This window comes from Epinephelus fuscoguttatus, linkage group LG7, assembly GCF_011397635.1.
Source record: "Epinephelus fuscoguttatus linkage group LG7, E.fuscoguttatus.final_Chr_v1".
Taxonomy (NCBI): Eukaryota; Metazoa; Chordata; class Actinopteri; order Perciformes; family Serranidae; genus Epinephelus; species Epinephelus fuscoguttatus.
Window position 1 is genome coordinate 23,438,079 of NC_064758.1, and position 24,857 is coordinate 23,462,935.

General features: G+C 42.8%; 3 protein-coding genes across 6 annotated transcripts in view; 2 read left to right on the forward strand and 1 right to left on the reverse strand.

The window, feature by feature from the left end:
- The first annotated feature begins 511 nt into the window (after positions 1–511).
- Positions 512–5,488, forward strand: neurod4 (neuronal differentiation 4). Of its 4 annotated transcripts, none has more exons than XM_049580889.1 (2): positions 512–601; positions 3,787–5,488. In XM_049580889.1, the coding sequence occupies exons 1-2, from the start codon at positions 552–554 to the stop codon at positions 4,871–4,873; spliced, it is 1,137 nt and encodes a 378-aa protein (XP_049436846.1). In that variant the 5' UTR covers positions 512–551; the 3' UTR covers positions 4,874–5,488. The 4 variants fall into 4 exon arrangements, with proteins under 4 accessions (XP_049436846.1, XP_049436850.1, XP_049436847.1 ...); XM_049580893.1 differs by lacking the exon at positions 512–601 and adding an exon at positions 2,146–2,161; XM_049580890.1 differs by lacking the exon at positions 512–601 and adding an exon at positions 2,656–2,859.
- A 5,852-nt stretch (positions 5,489–11,340) lies between these two features.
- On the reverse strand, positions 11,341–14,506 carry birc5b (baculoviral IAP repeat containing 5b). Its single transcript, XM_049580995.1, has 4 exons — positions 14,322–14,506; positions 13,146–13,255; positions 11,771–11,888; positions 11,341–11,671 (listed from the first exon to the last, which is right to left on the reverse strand). The coding sequence occupies exons 1-4, from the start codon at positions 14,445–14,447 to the stop codon at positions 11,582–11,584; spliced, it is 444 nt and encodes a 147-aa protein (XP_049436952.1). The 5' UTR covers positions 14,448–14,506; the 3' UTR covers positions 11,341–11,581.
- Positions 14,507–14,698: 192 nt separating this feature from the next.
- znf385a (zinc finger protein 385A) overlaps positions 14,699–24,857 on the forward strand; it is an 80,434-nt gene continuing 70,275 nt past the window's right edge. Inside the window, exon 1 of the mRNA XM_049581544.1 lies at positions 14,699–14,787. The gene's annotated coding sequence lies outside the window, so the exon portion shown is untranslated. The remainder of the gene's footprint in view (positions 14,788–24,857) is intronic.

The window sequence follows — 24,857 nt, forward strand, 5'->3', positions numbered from 1 at the left end:
TGAAGAAAAAGACAGGAACAAGGACCCATCTGTCAGCACAGCGCACGAATCCCTCCCATTCCACTCGGAGTCCCCGGGGACCAGAGCGAGAGACAACTCACTTGTGGCAGTGTTTTTTGTAAGGATGGGGGTTACCCCCTTTAATAGCAACAACAGCACTTAAATAGCTAATATAAGACTGGTACTCATTTGGTTAGATCTATAAACAAAAACTTATTTTGGACAGCTCAGTTCTACATTAAGACAGTCTCAGTCACAAAAACTAAAACACAATACCCACAAGATTTTTTCTGAATCTTTTTCTATTAAACACTTTCTTAGGAGGAACATGGTAGGTCAGTAATGGGCTGCATGACTTTTGTAAAAAGTGTTTTTTTTAACAAATATTTTTGGAGTATCCAGTTTAAAATCGTGCAAACTCATCAAAAGTTGCTTCACATCAGATGTGTCCACTGTGACCTCTTCCAGAAGGCTGGCTATCTATGTTACTGCTTAAATGGGAGCAGGACACAATTCCCTCACCGTTAGTCACTCAGTCATTTGGGAAACCGATGGGGATTGTGAGAGACTGCGAGGCTCCAATTCCCCATGCAGGCTGCAGGTGTGGTAGAGGCCATGCTCTCACTCATGGGACACTGGGGTAGTGTGTGTATGTGTTTGGGGGGTAGGGGTGCATGTACCTGGGGACCTTTGGGCACATCACATTAGTCTAGAGTTGTTGCTGTACACATGACATGGGGCCACACACACACACACACACACACACACAAAGGAGAGGGCTGTCTTTCTCTGTGTCCACATGCCTTTATGGCCAGTGCACTGACCAGGAGTGATTAGGGCCGTTAGCGTGGTGGATAAATGCTGTTTCAGCACGAGACATCATCTTGGGGGCAAGCGGTGACGCGTGAGCATCCAAGCAACAGATGCCCCCACCCCCAACGCTTCCTATATCCAGCCATCTGTTAGGGTCTGTTCAATAAATCGTTGGATAAGTGCCTGTTTTTAGCGATGTTGCAGATTAGTCACGTGACCATATCTTATTTCTCAGACATGGAAATACACCGCACACTCAGAAACGCGCAGAGCCCACGGTGCTGTTGGCAAAGTTCAGTTCTCTCCCAGTCTCCAACACAGCTGTGCGCAATCGCGCGCACAATGGGATCAATGTGGGGGCACGTGCGGCTCGCGAGACCCCGGCTGTCAATGGCCAGTGATGACAATAGACCCCCGCTGCGCTGCGGCTCGCCACGCACGAGGACCGGCGGCCGTTTATTATGCCGTGGTATTTGTAGTGCAAACTGAGGAAAATGCGCAATGCTGAGATACGATTAGTGTTTAAACAATAAAGGCCATGTTTTAAAACCTGCACGGATTGCTTTGAAAAGTCAAGTCAGTGTCAAAGTGTTAATGAACCTTTGAAAAAACAACGAGAAAACAAAAAGGACAGACAAATGAAACTACAAACAGGAAATTAGCAAGCATGTCTTGAAAATTAATCTATTGAAAGCCTATTTTACAGCCTAAATACTTACAAGCTCCCCGCCTGGGTCAGGGTTTAAGCGCACCATACAGTACCTGTTTTTTCATCACTGCGCCAATCGATTCAATAATCAGATAGCCCTTAGGGGCAAAATATGACGCTAAAACTGGAAGAAAACAATTGAATAAGTGGGTGGACAGCGCACACACCTGCTCTCCGCACACTAAGCTGTCAAAATCACTTAAATACGCACACATGGAAGAGCGTCTCTTTACGCAGCGAAGTCCAGGCCTACACTGTGTTTAATTAAGTGGAAAATTCCTAATCCAACCGACTAATGAAGAGACAGACAATCGATTAAGATAGTTAACACACGGAATTAAAACTGAATAATGGATTTTTTTCGTTAGTCCCTCATTTTCAAGTGTGACGATGTGTAATGTGGCTTTAAGGGGGAACATATAGGCTTTATGCAGGATTTAACATGGTGGAGACAGGCGTCACCCCAAAATCTGTGACCCCTTAGACTGTGTGACATGAAGGGTTCAAAAAGATTAGGCCTAAATGTAAGGACAACAAAAATACTGGGCTTCAAATCTGTTGCTGTTGCTATAACCTGTGCAGTGAGATGGCTAAAATTCCTAACTATGGTTAAACAATATCATCTTACAAAACTGCAAGGTGAGGAGATCTCAGAGGGAGAGGATGATGAAGAATATGTCTATCTATCCTAAATATTTTTGGCTGATAATTAGAATGAGATGAAGCTAAACAATAAGGAGTTTGTCCGGTGTGAGGGAAATAATCTGTGGCTGATGAAAACGTACAAGTGCCAGGATGTGGGCAGATATGTGCGTCTATTAAAGCTCAATGTTATCACTCGATATGCTCCTGGCATACCTGGTGTGTCCAACATCATTTAATGCGTTTTCAATGTGTGCACATTTTCTGCACTGACCCCCAACCCTCTCAATGTTTCAGGACCTCCCAATTTACAAATAACGCACCGTCCACACGCGCACCCGGTCTCTCTCTCTCTCTCTCTCTCTCTCTCTCTCTTTCTCTTTCTCTCTCTTTGCATGGCGAAACTTCTGGCCACGAGCCCGCCACGCGCGTTTGGATGAGTTGAGAGTGGGTGGGGCGCCTGAGGGAGGGGCTTGCCCGGCTAAAGGCAAAACCAGCGGCCCGGTCGTGCCATTTGGTGATGAAGGTTCCACGCGCACTCATGGTTATCTGAGGAAGCGGAAGAGTTTTGGATTCTGGCGGATGCGCAAAGAGAGAAACGCAGCGACTCTGGAATAATCACTCAGTTGCAGGTCTTCTTAAATTAACCTGGTCGTTTTGTTATTTTGCGCAGAGAGAGCATCAAATCCAAACAGGTGAGTTTACATCATTATTCTAAAATAGATCTTATTAGTTAATAAAATGTGCTCCTAATTGCAGCACATGCGCATTTGTTGCCTTCCAATAGACAGAAAAAAAGTCCACTACAGCTCATCTACAAAATTTACTGTCGATTTCACTTAACTAAAATAACATTATTTGCAGCGTTCTTGTGATTATATTTAGTGGTATAATCCAGACACAGTTACACGTCTAAAGTGCTGAATTCATAATATACAGCAATCTGTCCCACTTTTACGCATCAGTGCGCAATAATTAACTGGGACGGGTTTTCCCCCAAAACAAAAACAAACTGTCTGAGGTCTGACTTTGAAAGTAAAGTAACACTATTTAACGTTCGGGCAATATGCATTCATTTTGCAAGATGTAACAGATTTAACAATATCAAAAAAACTGAGATGTGGGCGGCTTGTCCACATGTGTGTTGAGTTGGATGTTGCCTATTTAATCTTGGAGCTTTATATGCTGAGTAAATCCCGTCGTGTCCCAGATTGACAGCGTCTCTTTAGCGACTACATCATAACAGCAGGGGACCATTCATTCTAAAAACAGCCACATACTCCTTAATATCACAATATCACACTATCATAATTTCAAATTATCACAGGGTTTCCTCCTTTGCCATGTTGTTAGAGCAAACAGCTCCTGAGCAGAGAATGAGCTGTCCACACTGCAGTGCTGAAATGAGAGCTCTCATTCTCTGTTTCATGGGACTTGAGTTGCCAATCACTATGTCACGCACTGCTTCTTGTTCCTGTCCTTAATCAATCACAATGTAAAACCTTATCCGTATGTAGCCTATACATTTTAGGAAGCAGCATCCTGCATTTACATTTCCAGATATTAAACATTTAGAGGTTGTATCTGTTGATTGACCACTTCTTTGTGCTGTGTTCTTTCAGATCCAAAATGATGACCAAACCATACGGAAAGAGCGGAGACATGAGTGAGCTGGTGAGCTCTCTCGGCTGGCTGGAGGAGGAGGACGATGGCAGCTCACAGGACGGAGAGGTAAGCCCAGAGATGAGGGGGCGCCATGGCCTGACCGTAGGGGGCCGAGTCCGCTCCTGCGCAGAACTGGGCAGTGAGGATATTGAGGAAGAAGAGGAGGAGGAGGATGACGAGGAGATTGGACCAAATGGAGAACAAGCTCCCAAAAGGAGAGGCCCTAAGAAGAAGAAGATGACCAAAGCGAGACAGGAGAGGTTTCGTGCCCGGCGGGTCAAAGCCAACGCCAGGGAACGTTCACGTATGCACGGGCTGAACGACGCCCTGGATAATCTGCGCAGAGTGATGCCCTGCTACTCCAAGACACAAAAGCTTTCAAAGATTGAGACACTACGGCTGGCACGCAACTACATCTGGGCTCTGTCAGAGGTGCTTGAGAGTGGTCAGTCCCCAGAAAGCCATGGCTTTGTGGAGATGCTGTGTAAAGGTCTGTCTCAGCCCACCAGTAACCTTGTGGCCGGCTGCTTGCAGCTGGGACCCAGTCCGATGATGCTCAACAAGCTGGAAGACAAGTGCGGAGGCCCTGGGGTGGGTGGCGTGGGGAGTCAGGCTGGCCATCCCCTTAGCTACCCGTCTCCAGGCCTTCCCAGCCCCCCCTACGGCTCCCTAGAGGCTTCTCACCTCCTCCATATGAAGGGATTCAAAGGGCCTGTATATGATAACCCCTCCCCTAACGAGTGCAGCAGCGGCACCCCGCCATATGATGGGCCCCTTACTCCCCCACTGAGCATTAGCGGTAACTTTGCCCTGAAGCAGGAGCCCTCTCCCCGTGAGTCAGAGAGGAACTACACGCCCCACCCTGGCCACCATGCCCACTACCTCTCATCCCACCACTACTCCACTTCCACGGCTGCCGGCCTACCAGGGGGGCCTCAGGGCCACCCACTTTTTCAAGCTTCACGCTATGAGCTGCCCCTGGATGTGGCCTTTGACTCCTTTGCTCCCTCTCACCTGGTCACCTCTCAGATGGGCACCATCTAAAGTGTGACCATGAACAGTTGAGAGGACCAGTGATTGACTCTGCTGTGAAAGCATCCAGGCGAGACACACTGCTCTTGAACGAACTGCTGTAAAAACGATGACCGTGGTACTGACTGTATAGAGAAAATGGTTTGCATTATGTTGTCTAGTACTCTGGGAGAGCACTGAATGCTCAGAGACAGACTCACCACCTCAACTCAATCTACCTGATACAAACATGCACCCATAACTTTTACTATTTATTATTTTTTTGTTAAGAATATATTATTTGGATTCTGATTATTTCTGAAGAAGTTGCCCCCTTTGGTTGCTACAAAGTTTATTATTTTACCAAATCTGATATTCACACAAGTGTTTCAAGTGTAGGAGTCGAACAAAAACAGGATAACGTTGTTAGATCTGCATATGAAACAAAATTGAACAAAAGGTCATAACCTAAATTGTGCACTGAGGCCTACAGCCAATGTCCCCCTGGCCATAAGAAAAAGCAATGCATTTATTTATATCTGTATTTAATATTTATTTTGATAACGTCTTGTCCTTTTTTATATTGTTCTCAGCACAGTTTTTGTCAGTCACTTAGCAGCTGTACTGTATTTAATTTATTTATTTCAGGTCTTTCAGGTACGTGTTCATTTGGTGTCACATTTTTTTGTCATACTGTACTGTTGTAAATATGTTGCTGTTTCGCACTTAATTGAATAAATATTCTTATATTATATGCTATTTCCATAGTAACGATATTTGCCATGTGTTTTCTTCTGTTATGTCATCTTGTCCTTTAATATCAGCTCAACAGAGAGTTCATGTCTCCCAGTGTAGCTGAGGTTACCAATATGCAGCTCCAATACATCAAGTAGATACCACTTGAATATTAATAATGTAGAAAGGTTTCCATTAAAATAGACAACCTTTTGCATTTTCCCATTGTATTTACATTGTGATATAAATGGCAGACCATATATGCTACATAAGGCACCACAAGTCAGAAGGATAATTTTAATTATTTTACAACAAAATTATAAGTTACCATTACTGTTATTATACTTAACAGGGGAATAAATGCCACATCACATATCACACTCACCCTATTAAAGTTCCCTTTGTTCACGTTCAGTTTCAGGTGTTTGTGATTTTTACATAATATGGCAGCTATTAAGTGCAGGTTTCTAATTTTACCATGCAGTGTAAGAAAATCTCTTATCGTTACATGAAAAAGCTCCATTACACAAACATCAATAAAAAACTGAAGATGGAATCTCAGTGTAAATGAATGAGAAAATGAATGTTAAGTGGCTCAGTTTAATTTCACAATAACTAACATGGACAAACTAATATAAAAATGAAGCCTAAGTTGCTGGAGTAAAGGTTAACTTTGTGGCAATATAGATCTGTTGCAGGATCTTTGAGTGCGTGTGTGTGTATGATGTCATTCAGAGGCTTGCTGCGGGGTTTCTATCAGGTCAGGCAGGAGGCTGTTGTTATGGGCCATGGGAAAACAGCTCTGGGGAACAGGTGAATGTGTCACAGAGGCTTTTCTGAGTCTCCGCTGTTCGTTCTCTCTCCCACATGTCCCATTTTCCCATCTAGCTCATGCCAAAACACTGTAGGGCAAGAACTCATTTCCAAAGAATTCATCCACATTAAGAGAGAGAAGAGAGAAAAGCACCAGATTTCTGCTCAGAGATGCAGCATATCAATGTTATAAATCAATTGGTCATATACTTTTTTCAGTATTATTTTGAAAATAGTGTCAGCTTAACTCACAGTTCATCACATAAAAAACTGTTTTAAGAGGAGACTGAGGAGGAAAGGACTATATCAGCTCAAACTGGCAAGGTTCCTAACACATTTATATCACTCAACTAATGACAAAAGTCTCAGTTTTGACTTTAATGGTTGCGCTGAAGGACATGATTGCACTTGAAATTAACAAAGAGCGGGGTGGCAGGGTGTAAAGATGAAGAGGTGAGAGCAAGAGCTGGTGTGTTCGAGTGTGTTTATCATTGTGGTCCTTAAAGGCAATTGTGAAAAGGGGAAGGTGCCTCGGAGGCTGTTGTACAAGAGGACTCCCCCCGCCTCTTCAGCTACCTCTCCAAAAGGTTTGTCTTTTCCAGCTCTGGCAACAGTGCAGAAAGGCTGCAGGAGGAAAAAGGGAATGATTGTTTTACTGGGCGCCACTGGTCCATTGTGAACGCAGCCTGTTCTTTCTCTTGACCTGTGACCTGTATTGTTGTGGGGCTTCTCATTTGGGGAGGGCAGACAGCTGGGGGAACTGCAGGGGGCTGATGGACAGCTGGGCCAATTTGGGGAGAGAGAAGAGAGAGAAGAGAGTGAGAGCATGAGAGAGCAAAAGGGGAATTAGTGTGTTGGGGGGAAAAAAGGAGAAGAGGGAAGAGAAGGAGAGGGCAAAGGAGGTGACTAAAGGTCCTTGCTCCCCATTCACAGATTTGTCCTCTGTGCTCCCGTGTGTCAGCCTTGGCATAGGAATGACACATAGCTTTACACACAGGCAGACATTTGGCCTGTGAGAAAGTACCGGCAGAGTTAGCCGGCGTACACCCTCTTTGTGTCTTTGCCGTTTTGTTACGGCAATAACAGTGGGGGGCAGGGTATGTGGATTATCCTCCTGAGTCCAAATACATGAGTGGGTGGATATAGAAATAATCCACGTAAATTAACTTTGGATACAAGATTACAAAACACAGAGATGCAGGACAGTCTATGGAGATTGGGGCATAGCCGCGTAGAGGGAGTTCGATGAAACAATTTAAGAAGATAAAGAAAAGAAACACATTTTATTAGCTTAAAATTGTATATTTAACTGGTGCAAAAAAGAACATTTATGATGTTAAAATGATTTTTTAAAAAATGAATTCTTTATATTTAAATAAGTGCTGCAAAAAAACCCGACTTCACAAGACAGGCCTAAGATTGTGTGTATCAAGTGGCTCTCATATATGACAAGGGCATGAAGGTCTCTTTATGGGAAGGGAACACATGCTCTGTTATGCCATCTTGGCCGAGACGGCAGGCAGCAGAGCGCGACCTGTGGCTCAGTCCCCTGGGGGAGTGAGGTCATGTCAAAAAGACATGAGAGTTAATGGTGAGGCACTCCAGCTCTTGATTCATAAACTTTTATGGTCTTTGTGGTTTTATCTTTATACACATTCTACAGTAGATGCCAACAGCACGAGCCTTAATGGCAACATAAATAAAGCCCTTGATGTTATTCATTTTGGCAGAGGGGGTTGGCATCGCAGACAAAAAGGGAAACCAAATGTGAGATAAAGTTTTGAGGTTCAGAATGAAGCTTAATCACGTTCCCTCTCGCTCTCATGTGCTTATATTTTAGTTTCTGTGTGCTGCATACTTAATCCACTGGCCAAACAAGAGTGTTCCCACTAAAATGAAAAGGTCCTGATCCATAGGAGCTAGATAGAGGGATAAAGCATTGTGATTAAGATTGTATTAATGGGGCCATAGGAGGCTGGAAGGCTTTAATCAGTGTCTGTGTGCCGGTAATCCCTCTGCCTTTAAGCTGGAGTGAACACAGTGATCCCCTCCTCCTCTTGGGCCACAGCGCGCATGCACACACATGTACACACACACACACGCTTCGGTGGGGAGCGCAGGGATATGAGTGCCCAGGTTGAGAGGTGGAGCACCCCGAAACGGAGACGCCCTAGACTTAGGGGAGCAGCTGGTAGAAGAAAGACTGAGGAGATGGATGGAGAGAGAGATGTGGGAAAAGACAGAACGAAACAATGAAAGAGTGCGGGGCCTGGTGCTATGGGAAAATGATGGGTTGGTCATGGTCAACATGGTGGAAGCAATTAAATATAAATTAATAAAACCTCAACTTTTCCTGAACCTGGCTCCATCTATTATCGTGTCACATCAGGCTAGACTGTCGTTTATAAAGCTGTGAGACAGGGATAAAATGAATTCCAGCTTTAAGAAATTAATATCTAAGGATGGTTTTCTATGTCAGCATCTCCTTTAATAAAAACACCCATGTCCTTCATGTAAAAAATTTAAGGAAAGTCTAAATAATTATGCTACTATGGTCAGAGATACAATACTAAAGAACATAACGTGACAGCTTGTGTTACCGATGCAAGAGAATAAAAAAGCGATGTACATGGGAGGGGAGGAAAGAGGGCAGCTCACGAACTCATTACCTATGGGAGTGGGTGTAAAAGGTGACATTGTGTGCATGAGGATAAGGGGTGGTCCTTCTCCTCCCAGAGTTCTCTGAGAGTATTAGGGTGTAGGAGTTAAAGAGCTTCTAATGGGATCTGGATGCTGTCGTGTTTACCCTGCTCCCCCCCCTCCTGCACGCCCACTGCATTGTGGAAGTTGCTGGGCTTTGGGACACCACAATGGGCTGAGTGTAGGGACAGATGGAGGTCCCTTTCGAACAGGGCACAAAAAAACAGCCAAGGTAGGAGGGCTGTGGTGTCTGAGAGCGCGAGCAGCCAGCGTGCCCTACTGCCAGAGACGTGGGAGAACATTAGGAGGTGGAGGAGGGAGAGGAAAGACTGAAAAGGGGATTCCTAATTATAATGCAAGGAAGAGTGTAACTTGGGAGACTCTTTGCTCTGGTAATCTGTCCGTAAATTCGGCGTGATGTAGACACATTTACACGGCTTTAGTTTGGGATCACTGTGCAGGCTTCTGTCAGCTGGCCTTTATAATCATTCATCCTGCTTTGTGTATTCTCATTAACACTTTTCAGAGTGTAACAAGCCAGCAGAATTAGAAAGAATTACAGTGAGGAAGATGTTTAAATCCTTAGTGCTCAGATGTGATATGCTGTTGTGATATGGCCACTATTAATTAAGGGTTAAACCAGGTCAGGCGAGAGGGTAAATGCTGATGTCACTCATTTAGGGCAGCGCAGTGTATGGAGCATCAGGGGAGAGGGTTTGGTGGTAGAAGCTGATGAGGAGAAGCATTGGAGGAGGGTAGAGGGAGGTACCGGGCGCAGGAGCAACAGATGGGGCCTGATGGAAAGCTCAGGTTGTAAACTTTCTGTTGGTAACATCTGTCCGTTTGTCCATCTGCTACACTCACTGTTTACAGTTTGTTTAGCAGAAACTCATTAATTAGAAAACTGCAGCAGAGGCCTCTGGTGCGCCCTTTGTCACAGTGTATTAATTAGATCAGAAGCAAACCAAATCCATGTGCAGCAGTGCAATGCAGATTCCTTTTAGCTTAATGACTAATTCTAAATACATTTTGATGGGTATATACTAATAAGCGCTATAAAACTAGGGCAGGGGATAGACATATGAAGCTCCCACCTCCGTTATGATCCAATAAAATCAACAGTTTTGCACCATTCCCACAGATAAGCCCATCTATCACATCTGCGGCGCTCAGGATAGAAGTCACGCCATGCCGTTCTCTTTGTTCATTTTCTGGAGCACAAATGAATAAGTGGATTGACACGGGATGGAGGTATAAACCCTGATTAGAGTTACATTAGCAATTACTGTAAACACGCTCCTTATAATCTGCATACTTAAGCGAATACCACACCACTTATCTATCATCTCATCAGCTCACCAATCAGGATTTTTATGTGGTACATTTATTGGATGTTTCTTTTCAGACAAGGCAGCAGCTATAATGAACACTTCTGGCAGCGAACTATAACTAAGAGAATATTTTGCAACAGCATCGATTAAAAAAAACACCCTGCAAAACTGAAGCATGACGGTTTCATTAGAAATGTTACATCACCTATGGGTATTTTACTTTTTTTTTTTTGGCTAAAAATAGCCTCTCTTCATTTTGCTCTGCAGCGAGCGGATAAAGGAGAATTAAGCAGCTGATCTGGGCTCAGTGGCCAGAGTGTTACATTAGACATTAATCCAGAACAGTGGAAGGTTGGAGAAGGGATAGCATCTTTTAATCCTGCACTCCATCCACCCAAACCTCCCATCAGACACAGAAAGAGACTCACACAAATTGAACCCTACATCCTCTCTTTCCGCTACATAAAAGACATAAAATTCCCAAGACTTTACACCAACTTCAGCAAATATTAGTGTTAAACCTTTGTACTTGAAATGTGAAATAAGAGCAGTGAAGCATTACAGTGTGACAGAGCTTTCATGGAGTGTTTACTGCATGAGCACCTTTTCCACAAGTTCTATTGTCAGCAGCAGCATCCTTAAGGGTTTGCTAAATCTCAGGCTTGCTCGCAGGGTTAGGCAAGTGTCCTGGTGAGCCCTCTCAGTGCACACTGTCCCCCTATATGTAACAGATGTTACTGGGGCAACAGTTGGTATTGAAAGGGAGGGGCTTCAGGCCATCTGTCCAGGGTCAAGGTTTGAAAAGGGGTGGCAGAGATGGTGGCACGTTCGGGAAAATGGTAAGTATTTGCTTGAAAAGAGGGAATATAGCCCACATTGTAATCCTGCTCAATGTGCGCTTTCATTTCAGATTGCCTTTGTGAAGGTTTGGAGTAAGATTGGGAACTCCAGAAAGTGTGTCTGTGACTTGGGAGCACTGCAGCTTCAGTACTAAAGCACCATCTTGTGGTTAAAGACAATACTACAAGCAAAGTGTAATATTCCTCACAACTTTATTGATATTTTTAACTGCAATATTGAGTCAAGACTACTTGCTCGTGCCACACACTTATATTAATGTGGCAATAAAATCACAACAGATAGACAGGAAGCTTGATTTAAATCATATGGAGTCCAACCGAGACTTAAGGCTCTCGAGCGTATGGTCTATGTCATCCCGCAAATATGCCATCTTCTTATGACAAACCTTTCTCTAGAAAAAGAGGCAGAATGTGGAACAACCACTGCATAAGTATTTAAGCGTAACCTCACATCATTGCACACAATCTACACAGACAGCAGGGACACTTACAAGGTAGACCTTCAGTCTCTCCTTTTCGATGTGATAGAATTCAGCCACAGTCAGCTCCGTGAAGTCTTTCTTCATGGTTAAGAATCCGCAGTTCGGGGAGCGTTTCACGTGTTCAGACCTGGGCAGAAAATGTTATAGAAGAAATTAGCCGAGGGCACAACATCTGAATGTGGCACACTAAGAGGAATCCTTTGTTAAAGAGGAACACCAGCTTAATTAGGAATTCCAATGTTATTTCCATGGCCTAGGAAAGAACATGAGATACTCTCTTAAAGTCAGAAACCAGAGAGGTAAGTCTCGAACGTGTGATGTCATCAAGTAGAAAGTCTGAAGCTGCTAGACAATGAAGGGAATGCTTGTTTTCTTTTTTATACCCACATGAACTTTATTCTGTTTTAGTGTTCTCAGTCCTGAAACAGAGAATGTACCCATATACTCAGAACATTCCCCTGGGTGCTCTCAGTGACATCTATAACATATTTCTCAATTCACTGTCTATGCAGAAACTCCAGGCTTTATACTTCATGACATCACAAGACTCAGGTCAGCACTCTACTTTTTGCATTTGAGAGAGAGTTGTTAATGTTTACCATTATTTTTGCACCATCTTAGGCCCTGTCTACATGCATACAGATATTTTGGTGAATTGATATTATCCTTTATGTGTTGGCCTCTACTCACTACACAGCAGTTTTAGCTTACAAAAAAGCCTTCTGAGGTGCAGATTTTTCAGAACTCATGTATCTGTATCTGTGTGGACGTGTGAAATGAAGCATTTGGGAGATGATGTCATTATCTCCTTGGTGCTGCGTGTATGAGCATGCACCAGAAACAGTAACAACAATGGCAGACCAACAGTTTGATACATGTTTTCAGCACTGCTTGGTCTATTTACTACTTTACACTTACACTTCGTACTGCTGCACCGCTTCACAGACAAACAGTGCCGTCTGCTATGCTCATTGTAATTTGGTCCGCCAGAGAAGACGATTTTGGATCAGGTCCATTTGAATCACCAGATGGTGGGACGATTCCCAGAGTGACATGTGGGAGAAAAACTTTCACATCTCCAGAGCATCACTCCAATCACTGAGTGAGTTTCCATGAGCACCATACAGATTAAGATTAATAAAGAGCTACCATACTTGCATCTTTTTAAAAATACTCAGCTTTATGTGGTAGCCACCTTTCATTCTTTACAGTGATGTACTGAATATCAAAATAAGTCTTGTAATGACTGTAGGCAACACTGAGTGATACAGATAAGGAGTCTCAGATCTGAAGCTATACTGTACTCCTTTACACTACTGGCATAATTCAAATCTTACATGAAGGTAAGTTCGGTGAAGGTAAGAGCCTGTCTTGCTTTTCTCACCAGGGATCGTCATCAGGCTCCCAGCCCTCAAGCTCGATCAGACAGAAGAAACAGCAAGCAACATCAGGCTCATTCTCACTGGGGCAGTGGACAAACCCAGCCTTGGCCATCTGCAAAGACAAACAAAAACAGCAACAGGCACCTTAATGTCTGTCCCATACTGTACTGAACTACTGAATTTTATGAGCTGATAATCGATGACAAATATGACAAGTGCAGGAACAAAAGACCAGAGCTGCAGGGGGATTAATGTCAGTGAGAACGAAACCAGCAAATGGCCTCCCCTTGGCTTATGGGGGGTTAAGAGCTGGTAACATGGCATATAGCGTTTCTCATCAAGTGAGGTGTCAGCAGCCCATCCATCATGACACGACTAGGATGGGCAAGAGAAGTCTCTGTGCACTGGACACCTGATGCAACGAAACTGAATCTGACACCTGCTTAACCGTTTATCACGAGCTGTCACAGCGTTGGATAAAAGGCTGGAGTGTAAAAATGTGTAACTTGCGAGTGTAAACAAGGTTAGGGTATATCAATAATTACTCATCAGCAAAAGTCCTGCAGGTAAATGTACATTCAGGTTTCTGTAAGAGCTGTCTGTCAAAGTAGAGAACACATCTCACACATGAGCCCAGACTGACCTCGGTTGTCTCACCTGTTAAGTGTAAGTGCCTTCCTGAGCTGGAATGCACATTTAGTCAAGCACTGTACTTGAGTACAACTTTGATGCACATGCACTCGTACGTACTTTACTTTATACTTCTATTCCACTACATTTAATTGACCACATTAGTTCAGATTCAGATTATTGGTAGAAAATATAAATCTACTGATATGTATTACGATGGAGTGAGCTACCCAACAGTGTGTAACACAGTAGAAAAAGTAGTACTTTCACTTTTGGTACTTTTTGATGCCAGTGCTTTTATGAACTTTTACTTTTTAGATTCTGTAACAACATTTCTACCCTGTGATATTGCCACTTCTGAGTACTTCTTCCACCACTGGTGCTTTCATTGCAGACATATCCCACTCTCGATTAAATAAATTGTGCCACTGCACTTTAAAAGTGAGCTATCAATCATGAAGATTTCTGAAAGCTTTTCATTGTTCAACAACTGCTCTGAAGCATCAACACTACACAGGCTCTGAGCTGCAGCACAGCGGCCTTCTTACCTTTTCAGGTGTGCAGTTACACTCCTCTCTGAACGGCCAGTCTGCAAAGCTTTGCTCACGTAAATCTTGACTGTACATTTTGTCATAGGAGTAAAACCTGGTGGTCAAGACGTCAATACTGGCCATATCTACCGCAAAACAGGACTTAACCCAATTTCTTTCACGGTGTGGTGCAGATGTGGGCATGAATCGACGGCGCATGCGCTTTTCCGCAGGTGATTTCAGTTTTGGCTCTTTAAACTTTGCGCAGGTTCAAGTGGGCGGGGCTCTGATGTACGTGAGGTCACCGGGGTCCGTCGAAAAAAAAGGACAAATCAGGCACAGTACAGCTCTCTGACTGCAACCATATCCCTTTTAAACTATTTTTGAAGTTGTTTCTTTTTAAATTATCGTGGTCTACTTCATTTCTACGACTTACTTTACACTTCAAACGTGTTTGGTATTTCAACATGTGTGACAACTACAGGTAAGTCTGTCTCAGTGCTGCACTATAGATCCAATTGTTTTCATGAAGCAAAATACAAATGCTTTAATTCTACATATAACAGGAGCTACACCAGGGGTGTCAAACGCATTTTAGTTCATGGGCCACAATACATACAGCCCAGTGTGACCTCAGATGGGCCAGACCAATGAAACCATCACACTATCATAACACCTATCAGTACCATCAGCTCCAATATCTTCCCTTGTTGGTACAAGTAGTAAGTGGTACAAGTACAAGTACAAGTGGTAAGTACAATCTGTAGATGTTCATCCTTTTACAAAACAGATGAACAGCCTGAGATGTCTTAAGAAAAATAAATGTAATTTCAACAGTATGTCTCAGTTTTTTCAGTCAGTCTACTTCTCACTGTCACTACATGTGCATTTATCCACACATTTCCCGATACAAATTCTTTTGAACTGAAGCTGCCGATTGACAATATTTTGCACAATGTTCAGTATCTTTAAATATCGTCACAGTAGGTCTTCATTGTTATATCACAGAACTGTATCAAGTAGGAAGCACATTGTTTAACTTGCTCCTATAATCTATATAGTCTACTCATCTAGTGGGCTGGATTGGACCCTTTGGTGAGCCGGTTCTGGCCCATGTTTGACACCCCTGAGCTACACCCTAATTTGGCCAGGACATCCGATGAGTTGAAAATATGCAACACAGACATTATATTACATTACATGCAACAATGTGTATTCAGCTGCACTTCCAGTACAAACTGATCTGCTGATTCTAGCAGCCATCCTCTCTAGAGGCCCTCAAATATAAGACATCACAGTTATTCTTCTTGTTGGATCTCAACTCATTTCAGAGTCATGCTTTTCCCTCTCTCTGTGGCATACCAGGGGCCTTCTCTGTCTCAGAGAACACTGCAGCTGCTCTTTGACTAAGTGTTAAATTTAACATAATGTCCTCTGACCTCTGCATGTGACATACTGTATGTAGATTGCTCTAGATGTACTTTACTTTTATACAAACTGTACCTAAAAACATTGTTAATCCCATCCACACAACAGGCCCATATACATATCAGCATTTTAATACATATATTAAATGTAAAAATTCTCACCTTTGAATAATTATTCTTTATATCTGTTTTTCTAATTCCTATATTTAAAAATAATCTAAACATTTTTTAGTGCACACTGTTTTAGCACAACCTCAAGAATGCCACCCTGCATTTAACACACATATCATGAGCATGTGACACATGAATGTTTCAAGTAAATCCTAAAAACCAAAGTTCAGCTAAAGATGATATGAGGCTTCAACAGTATGAGTTTGAAAAAAAAGAAGCTGGTCCAAAGTTACAGTCTTTTTAGCACCAACTTCCCATATCCTTAGGGATGCTGTTGTCCATAAGCATGAAATGACATTTTATCAATCACCTGCCTCTATTCCCTGAAGCAATGAGGTTACATAAAATGTGCAGCCCTCATGTAACACTGGGAAAGTGGAGGAACTTTACTCCCCCTTCTGGTAATTCAGAGAACATTAAGGATGCTGTTTGTTGTAGTGATGAAAACTTCCTTATTTCTCTCCTCCTGTCTCGTTCTGCAGTGAGCTATCCAAAGGAGGCTGTTAAAGTCTGTAATGACTTATTAATTATTAAAAGTTGTGCCTCATCACATGGTTTCCACTAATTCACAGATAATTTAAATACATGACAAAGCCAGAGTAGGGACCAAGTAGGGTGGGCAAAGCCACAAACATGATCCGGCATTCTTATTGAAGATATTCTTATTGAATTTTCATGCTTGAATTCCAGTTATCAGCTGGGCAGTTTTATGAAATGCAAAAGAAAACAAACATAAAAGCAAGAAAACGCACCAGTTTAATGGTTTATGGTGTTAACTTTACAAGCCTGTTTATTACTGTGAGAGACAGGGACAGACCCGGTGCGCAGTGTGCCCCTGTAACACAACCCCTCAGGCCCCTGGGTGCTGAAATGTGCTTACAACTGTAAACTGCTGTCCTTTTCCCCTTCTAACCTTATCTTCCTGCAGAGTGCCTCGGGGGAGCGTTGAAACGCAGTGTGCTTGCTTATGAGACTGAGAGTGTGTGATTTTTATACTGTACGTTTATCACACTTTATAGTCGGCGGTCCTTAGAGGTGATGCAGTGTCGGGGCTCATTGAGCAGTGTGCCTGGGGCGAATTGGCTTGTTCATGTTACTGTAGCTCCAAGTTGCCTCCATGGTGGGTGGCTGCTTACTGAAGACAGTGCAGAATAACATCCAGCTCTGAATTTACACGCGTGTGTGTCATATACTGTACATACTACGTTCAGATTTTTTCGCTGTTTTTCACCGTTTCTCTCAACATCCCTGTATGATAGGTGTCCATTTGTCCTCTTTCAGTCCCACATTTTGAGCAGGAAGTGGTCGTCTCGTAGGTTTCACCAGTGAAAAGTTTTATGTAGTTGAGAGCTTCAGCAATAAAGGCCTGTATAAAGGTTGTTTAAAGGGGTTTAAAATGTTCTGTTACTTTCCCTCGCCCAGTGGTTGGTCCTTTATGAGAGACAGTTTTGTCCATCCTCTCACAGGCTGATATTCCTCTTCCCTCTGTTTACTCTATCTCACTTTTACTCCTCATGCCTTCATTGACATTTGACTCTTCCTCCCCTCATAGCCACCCTGCGACTGCCTTCAACTCCTTGCTCTCCTCTGCTTCTGATACATCTGCCGTCACTTTTTAAGCTCTGCCACAATTAGCTACTGGACTCTAGTTTTGTTTTCACATGGGGCTGAGAGTGAGAGGGAGAGGGCGGGAGGAGATAGGATGTAGAGAGGTGGAGGGGAGGCGATAGAGGCAATGTGTGTTTGGTCTCTATTTCCACATGTCCTGTATGTTGCCAGCGTGGGCGTAAGGCTGTGTTGTTTGCATTCACAGCTCTTGGAATCTTTTCAAATTAATGTGAACAGTTGAGGATCTTCCTGGTCATTTTTTCTCCCCCCCCCCCGACCCTCGGCCAGTTTCATGCTGGGAAGGATTTCACAGAGGAAATAGTTGTGTGTCAGTGTGCCTGTATAGGGCTGGGGATTGGACTCAGTCAGTAAGAGCAGCAGGAGGACTAGAGGTGCAATCAATGTGGAGCACAGGTAAGAAGGGAGCCTATTACCATTTACTGCTGCTGTATCTGTCTGCTTGCACTTAAAATGATGCAGTGGTGTCTCTGTGGGGAGCAAGAAACACATCTCTTTTTTGTGCTCCCATGTACAGCCGGTTGATTATGTGCAAGTTTTTGGTGCTTTAGATATGCTTTGATACAAGAACGTGAGTTTTGTTTTAACACTGTGGGGGACACATATGAAATGGCAGTTTGGGGTCCTCCCCCAAGAAATTCTGAGCGTCAAAACTGCATCAGTTTTTGCCTTCTGTTCATCAGCTTATGGTGGGAATGTATTTAATTTCATTGAAATAAAAGACCTCTGTTACTTTCATGTTTTAATTCAGTGGGACAAATGCACGCACACTGAGAGGGACATGTTCCCTGCATCCCCCCTGAAATCTACACCTATGCTTTGATCCTGAGCAAAAATTTGCAGTTGCTTCATGAATGATTGGACAAATGTGTGTGTGTGTAAGCCATTGATCTTCATACTGAGTCTTCATCCTCAACTCATATATATATATACATGTCTCTGTGGAGCTGACAACTGTCCTGACAGCTCCACCTGTCTACTGCTGGCCTCACACCCAGACTGAACACTGCATATTTGGGGTGAATCTGATCTTATCTTGTGTCAGTATGTGTGCAGGCTTGCATACTGCACAGAAATTTGTTCATGTTAGTGTGCACATCATTTTTAGTTTGTTGCCCGAACAAAACAAGATCAAAATAGGACATGAAATGTCTGATAAGTGTGTGAAGAAGTGTTGCATGTAGTTGATTCTTGACTTCCATGGAGATTTTTTTTTCATCTGCCACGTCACTCTCAGCTGAGGAATGTCTGAGCTTTAGCAACAGACTGTGATCTATGGAGGAGATAATTACTGCAAATTGCTGTCTTCTTGGATACACACAGCACTACATAATAATGACTAGGAATGTGTCAGTCTAAAGAATTTAGTCTGGTGACAGCATAACAGAAATGATTGTAGTGAAGTTTCAACAAGCACGAACTGCAAGCGGTTATGGCGTACATGTGTGATCTGAATGTGGTTGGAAAGAAGAACGCCCTGTCCTCTGGTGCCGGTGGAAAAGTGTCAGGGACGTGCGAGAGTGTGACAGTCAACATCAACATTCTCCATCTCTGTAGGCAGGCGTGGATTCACAGGACAGGCACACCCACCTGTGTACACACATCCAGGAATCCACAAAAAACCATCAGTCTCCCTATTTCTTTTCTGTCTGTGAAGCTTCATTGATGGGGTGTTTTCATCAAAAAGCATGCTGCTAAAGCATACATATATATGAAGGGTAAATAGGGCCCAACTAATGATTCCTTAATTCTGTAATTACCATCAAATGTTTGGCACATATATAAATATAAATATTTATATAACTTAAAGAAGAATTGATTATCAAAATACTTGTTGATAAATATTCATCTCTTTCTTTTTAAGTTTATTTTTTGTGGCTTATTAGGCTTTTAATGACAGGACTGAAAGGGGAGAGAGCAGGGGCAATGCCGGCAGCCACTGTGGCAAGGACACTGCCTCTGTACATTGGGCACCACTGGATGCCCCAATAAATATTCTTTTGATTTAGTAATCAATGAATCATTGAATAAGAATGAAGTGAAACAATTAGTATCTGACAATACTTAAAGGTCCAGTGTGTAGGATTTAGTGGCATCTAGTAGTAAGATTATAAAGCTGAAACTACTCCCCTGTGCAAAGTGCATACGAGAACTACAGTGGCCAACGTGAAAATGTAAATGGCCCCATGTAGAGCCAGTGTTTGATTCATCTCTTGTGCCCTAAGTCCTACACACTGGACCTGTGAGAAACATACAGAAATCAGAAAAAGAAATGGGGACATGTGAAGGATTGTCTTTATTTATAACAACCAGTTATATATTCCTGAGGAAATTTGTACTTTCTCAATGCATGGCTTCCATCAGTTAGTATACAGGGCAAGGGTGTCAAACATACGGCCCAGGGGCCAGAACCAGCCCACCAAACGGTCCAACCCGGCCCACTAGATGACTTTGCACACCTGATGTTGATGCACATGTGCAGGCTGAAAGGTTTCAGGAGCAATTTAAACAGTAAGCAGATACTTCATGTAAAATACTGCCTCAGAGGCGTTTCAACTCTGACCAGAATACAGCTCTCTGAAATAACAATAGATACTTTCTATGGTCACATTTTGAGATATTGAACACTGTACAGAATATTGTCAACCAGCAGCTTCAGCACAAAAGAGTCTGTATCAGACTTATATCTTAAAATAATGTTAGTGGAACCCTGCTGCTGAGGCGATGACAAAACTTCAGATTGTAAATGCTTTGTAAGGCAGGGGACGACTTGACCTGCTTCTCCAGTAGCTTTCACTTTTGTGGAAAATTATGAAGTAAAAATGTAATGAAAGTGAGTAGTAGACTGACTGAAAGTGGAAAAACTAAGACATACTGTTGAAATTGCACATAATTTTTCTGTCTTCCTTGTTTTGCAAATGGGTGACATTTTTCAGAATGAAAGAAAAATCTGAAGGGGTTGATATTTATAGGTTATTATGCAGTAGTTGGCTGTATGTGTACCCTGAACTAAAATGAGTTTGACACCGCTGATAGAGGGCAACAAAAATCTCATTTCATTTTCAACAATTGAAACCTATGTATCTTGATTTATTGAAGTCTTTCCTAGGGAAGAAATGAGTGCACAGGAAACAAGCTGTAGAGCTGGCCACATTTCCTGCACATGTCCACACCTGATCAATAGTCTAAATTTAGTGAGATGATTATCCCTCACAGTTGCAAACTGATATGCTCAACTGTCAGACTTGCAGGCTCAGGCCACTTCAAGGGGAATGCAGAGGTCTTCTCATTCATACTGAGCTGGCTTGCAATGTGCTATGTGTGCTCCTAAGGGAATACTTCACCCCCAAAATGAACATTTATATATCAATAACTCATCCCATGTTACATTGAATCCTTGAAGAATACTTTGTTTTTCTTGCTTACCTCAAGAGAAAAGTCTTGGTAAATTGAAGTAGAAGGCAACTGCTTTTAACAACAGCAAAACTAAATTAAAACATCTGTTTACAAATTCTCAAACAGCTTATTAATCCAGTCATATAATCAGTACTTCATAAACACATGCATTTTCGCTTAAATCTTACAGCATTTCCACACAAACAGCCTCAGGCATGGACTAGCAGAACACAGACGAGCTTGCCCAGGCGCGCTACTTGTATGCAGAGCACATTCACCTTTTACTTAATTTCACCAAAAATTATCTCTGTTTTGGATTCTTTATTCATCATGGAGGCCTGTGAGAAAAACAAAGTTTTGTTTAAGAATTCAGTGTTACCCAGGGTGAGTTATACAAATGGTCATTTTGGAGTTGAAGTATCCCTGCATACCTCAACAGGATCAATATTTGGTGAATATAGAGATGATTCCTTTAAAGACTTTATAGTATAATAAGTTGTAATTTATTATCTGTTAGTGTTAACTGCATTGCCACCTTATAAAAATGAGGTGCACATATGCTGATGCCCAGCGCTGGCCTCACCCCCTCACCTCTGACCTTCATAGACAGTCTCTAAATTCACCACCACAGTGCCAGGAGACACCCAAAGCATGATATATGACCTAGGTGCAGACTCTGTATCAACAGAAACCTTTTTATGACACCACGCGAGCAAACTGTAGAAGAAGAAAAGGGTGAACTAATGTTTCTGGAAAGTCACACACTGCCTGCGGGCCTTGGCTCATGAAATCTGAGTAGAATTTATGATCAACAGAAGTTGCATTTTGACACTACGTTTGAGCTGTTATGAGGAAGTGAGTTACAGTCTGCCTGGCAGATTTCACTGAGTGTAGATTTACTCTGTTTTTCCCCTGCAGGAAAGAATGAGGAAGACGGATCATAGCATTAAATGAACAGGGGAGTTTGATGTCTCTCCCTCAGGTTTGATAAACCTCTCGCAGGCTGTTGCTGCACATCAGCAGGCTTAGTCTTGATAAGTCCTTCACACTCAGCAGTCATTCACATTTGACCTGCTGCACTCTGGCTGTCTAATTCACCATTCTGTCCATAAAAACAGTTCCAGTAAGGATACTGGCATCAGCAGCTTTGTCAGGTCTGTTATACAGATAGTTTTCTGCATGGGTAAGGTGTTTCTGATTCAGTCTGACACATACCAGCTGTGCCTCATGTCTGTTCGGTCCCCTTATTTACCCCTATGCGTGCTGACCATACACTGTAGTGTTGACATGTCTTGAGCATGTTAGCTTCTCAGTTTACATGGCATCGTTTTCCATTTTCCAGACTGCTGTCTAGTAGCAGGGTTTCTTAAACTGGAATATTTAGACAGATTCCCAGGATGTGTTTACAGGCTCACACCAGTGGATGGCAGCACAGACTAACCACTAATCACCATCCAGGCTAGTGGTGGTGTCCAGAATATTGAGCCCCCTGTCTCTTAGCTTTGACACCATATGTGTTCAGACACCTCTATTAATTACACACTGGGACCTCACCTTTAATGTGTCTTCTATTTATTCAAGGGCTGGTTTCAGTGTTATGGTAAGAATTAGGCTCACATTAGAGGGTCAGTCAACAGCAATGACTTTTTCTAGAGATCATGACCTGGTTACTTAAGATAATCAACAATCCTTGTAGTGAGCAGTTTCATGTTGGAACTATTTTCTTTCTACCAAGCTACATGTATCACTGTGCAGAAGTGTATCGGCTGAGCTGTAACGTTAGCTAGCTCAGTGGTGCTAGGTGGGCTAGCAGTAGATGCACGCTGTCTTCAGCACAGGTGTAGTTTTGTAGAAAGAAAATAGTTCCTAGGGGAAACTGCTCACAACAAAATCTGTGGGTCATTTTGATTAATTGGCTCATGTTTTCTGGAGAGAGGCATTGCTGTTGAGCTTTTCAAATATACGTTTTTTCATACCAAAACAATCTACATTGATAAATAGCACTACCGGTAGGAGGAAAGTATGCATTTTTGATTTTGGAGATGACTGTCCCTTTAAACATAGGGTAAAGGTAGGGCAAAGGCCATACAGTGCGTAAGGTCAAGCCCCCAGAGGATGAGTGTGAGTCAATACAATGTCCTCACAAATTACAAAAAAAGGTCTGTGTGTGTGTGGGTGGAGAGGTGGCTGAGGTGTAATGTGATGCTCAAGCAGCAGAGTGAAAAAGTCATGTATGTTGGACGAAATCCACTGATCTTCCTCAGCCTCAGCATCACCATATATGGTGCAAAACACCGAGGCTTGGATCAGCATGAAGCTCTCCTGGTTGAATGGTCAGTTCACTCGATGTTGTCTAGTTTGTCTTGGTGTTTTTCACCTGAGAGCCACTGCATATTTATCATCACATAGATATGCAAAACACATACTTGACTGTGTCTCTTTTTCCTCTGCCTCGCAGGAACCTGTTTTTTATTGTTATGCTAAAGTAGAATGTTTCCTCTCAGTTTAGTTTACTTGTTTATTTAGCAATGGGGTGTAGATACACAGGGAAAAAAAAGTACATATTAGCCAGTTCCTTTTCCCTGGTTTAGCATCCTGAAAGAAAGGTTAAAAAACATTCCTAATACTACAAAATTGTCTCAAAATGATAAAGCACTTTTTACCTTTTCCTAAAAAAGTTTACTGAAAATGTAAATTTGTGCTTTTATATGGAAAATAAAAACAGTTTTACTTAATTAATTCCTATATCTTGCTAAGAATTCTTTGGTCAGGGCAGAGCTGGTCAGCTGAACATGCAAAAATTGTCTTTATTCATCACACCATTGAATATATATGAACAATAAAAAACAAAAAGTTTGAACAGGGCAGTTCCTTAAAGGAAAATCCTGTTTTCCCCGTTCCTCTAGGTGCATATTTGGAAATTACAGACCTGTAAAATAAAGCATTACCATGTACTCCATTTCTCCTGTCACTTTTGAAGAGGCATTTGTGTGTGAAGTACCTCTAGCAAGTCAAGTGGATTCCAAATGAAATAATGTTAGTTCATTATTCATTTAAAATAAACCCCGAGTGGCCACTTGACATGTGTCCCATGATGTCCGCCCATCCAGAGGTGATATAGGTCAGCACATCATCCTCTGAATGATTGATCTGTAGCCAAAGGCAAATGGAGGGACCTAATAGCCCATTTTCCTCCCCTCTCTCCTGTCACTCCTTCTCCAGTCTCTCTCCATCACCCCTCTGCTCCCATACCTGTCCAGCAATGCCATCTGTCCTCCCCCCAGTGGCCTTCGCCCCACCCCTGTCTCCTCACCCCTCTCCTCTCCTCTGCCCTGTCCTCCCTCCCTCTTCTTACCTATGGATGATACAGGATCTCCATGCTCCGATTTCACCCTCTCATCATGACATCCATTAAAGTGGCGCTGGGCCCTGGGCCCCCGTTGGCCCGACAGCACATTAGCACTCGGCCCATTGAACGCCAACAAGGACTGGCTCTGAATTATTGATACCAACACAACTAATGAGGAAACCCTATCTCAGCTCTTTTGCTGACACACAAACACACACACACACAAATGCTTGTGGAAGGACTTGCACGCATAGCTGTATTGATGATAACTTTTGTTCCAGCTCCTGGTGTCCCATTTTCAAAAACTAATATTCTCAACGCTCAGTCCATTTCCTGCAGACACTATGTGTGTATGTGTGCGTTTCATCCAAGGAGCCACAGGCTGAAATTCCTTCTCTAATCTGTGTGCTTGTCCTTTTGCACTATAAAATGTTTGTTCCACATCTGTGAGCTCATTATTCTCTGTGTACAACTGCGTATTTATTACCGCTGCAGGTGTCAGATCTTGGTGGTGGCTGTGAAAGTGGGAGGATTTCTATGCACCTTTGTTAAGAGCCACCATATGCTCGCTAACACCAGCAGCTT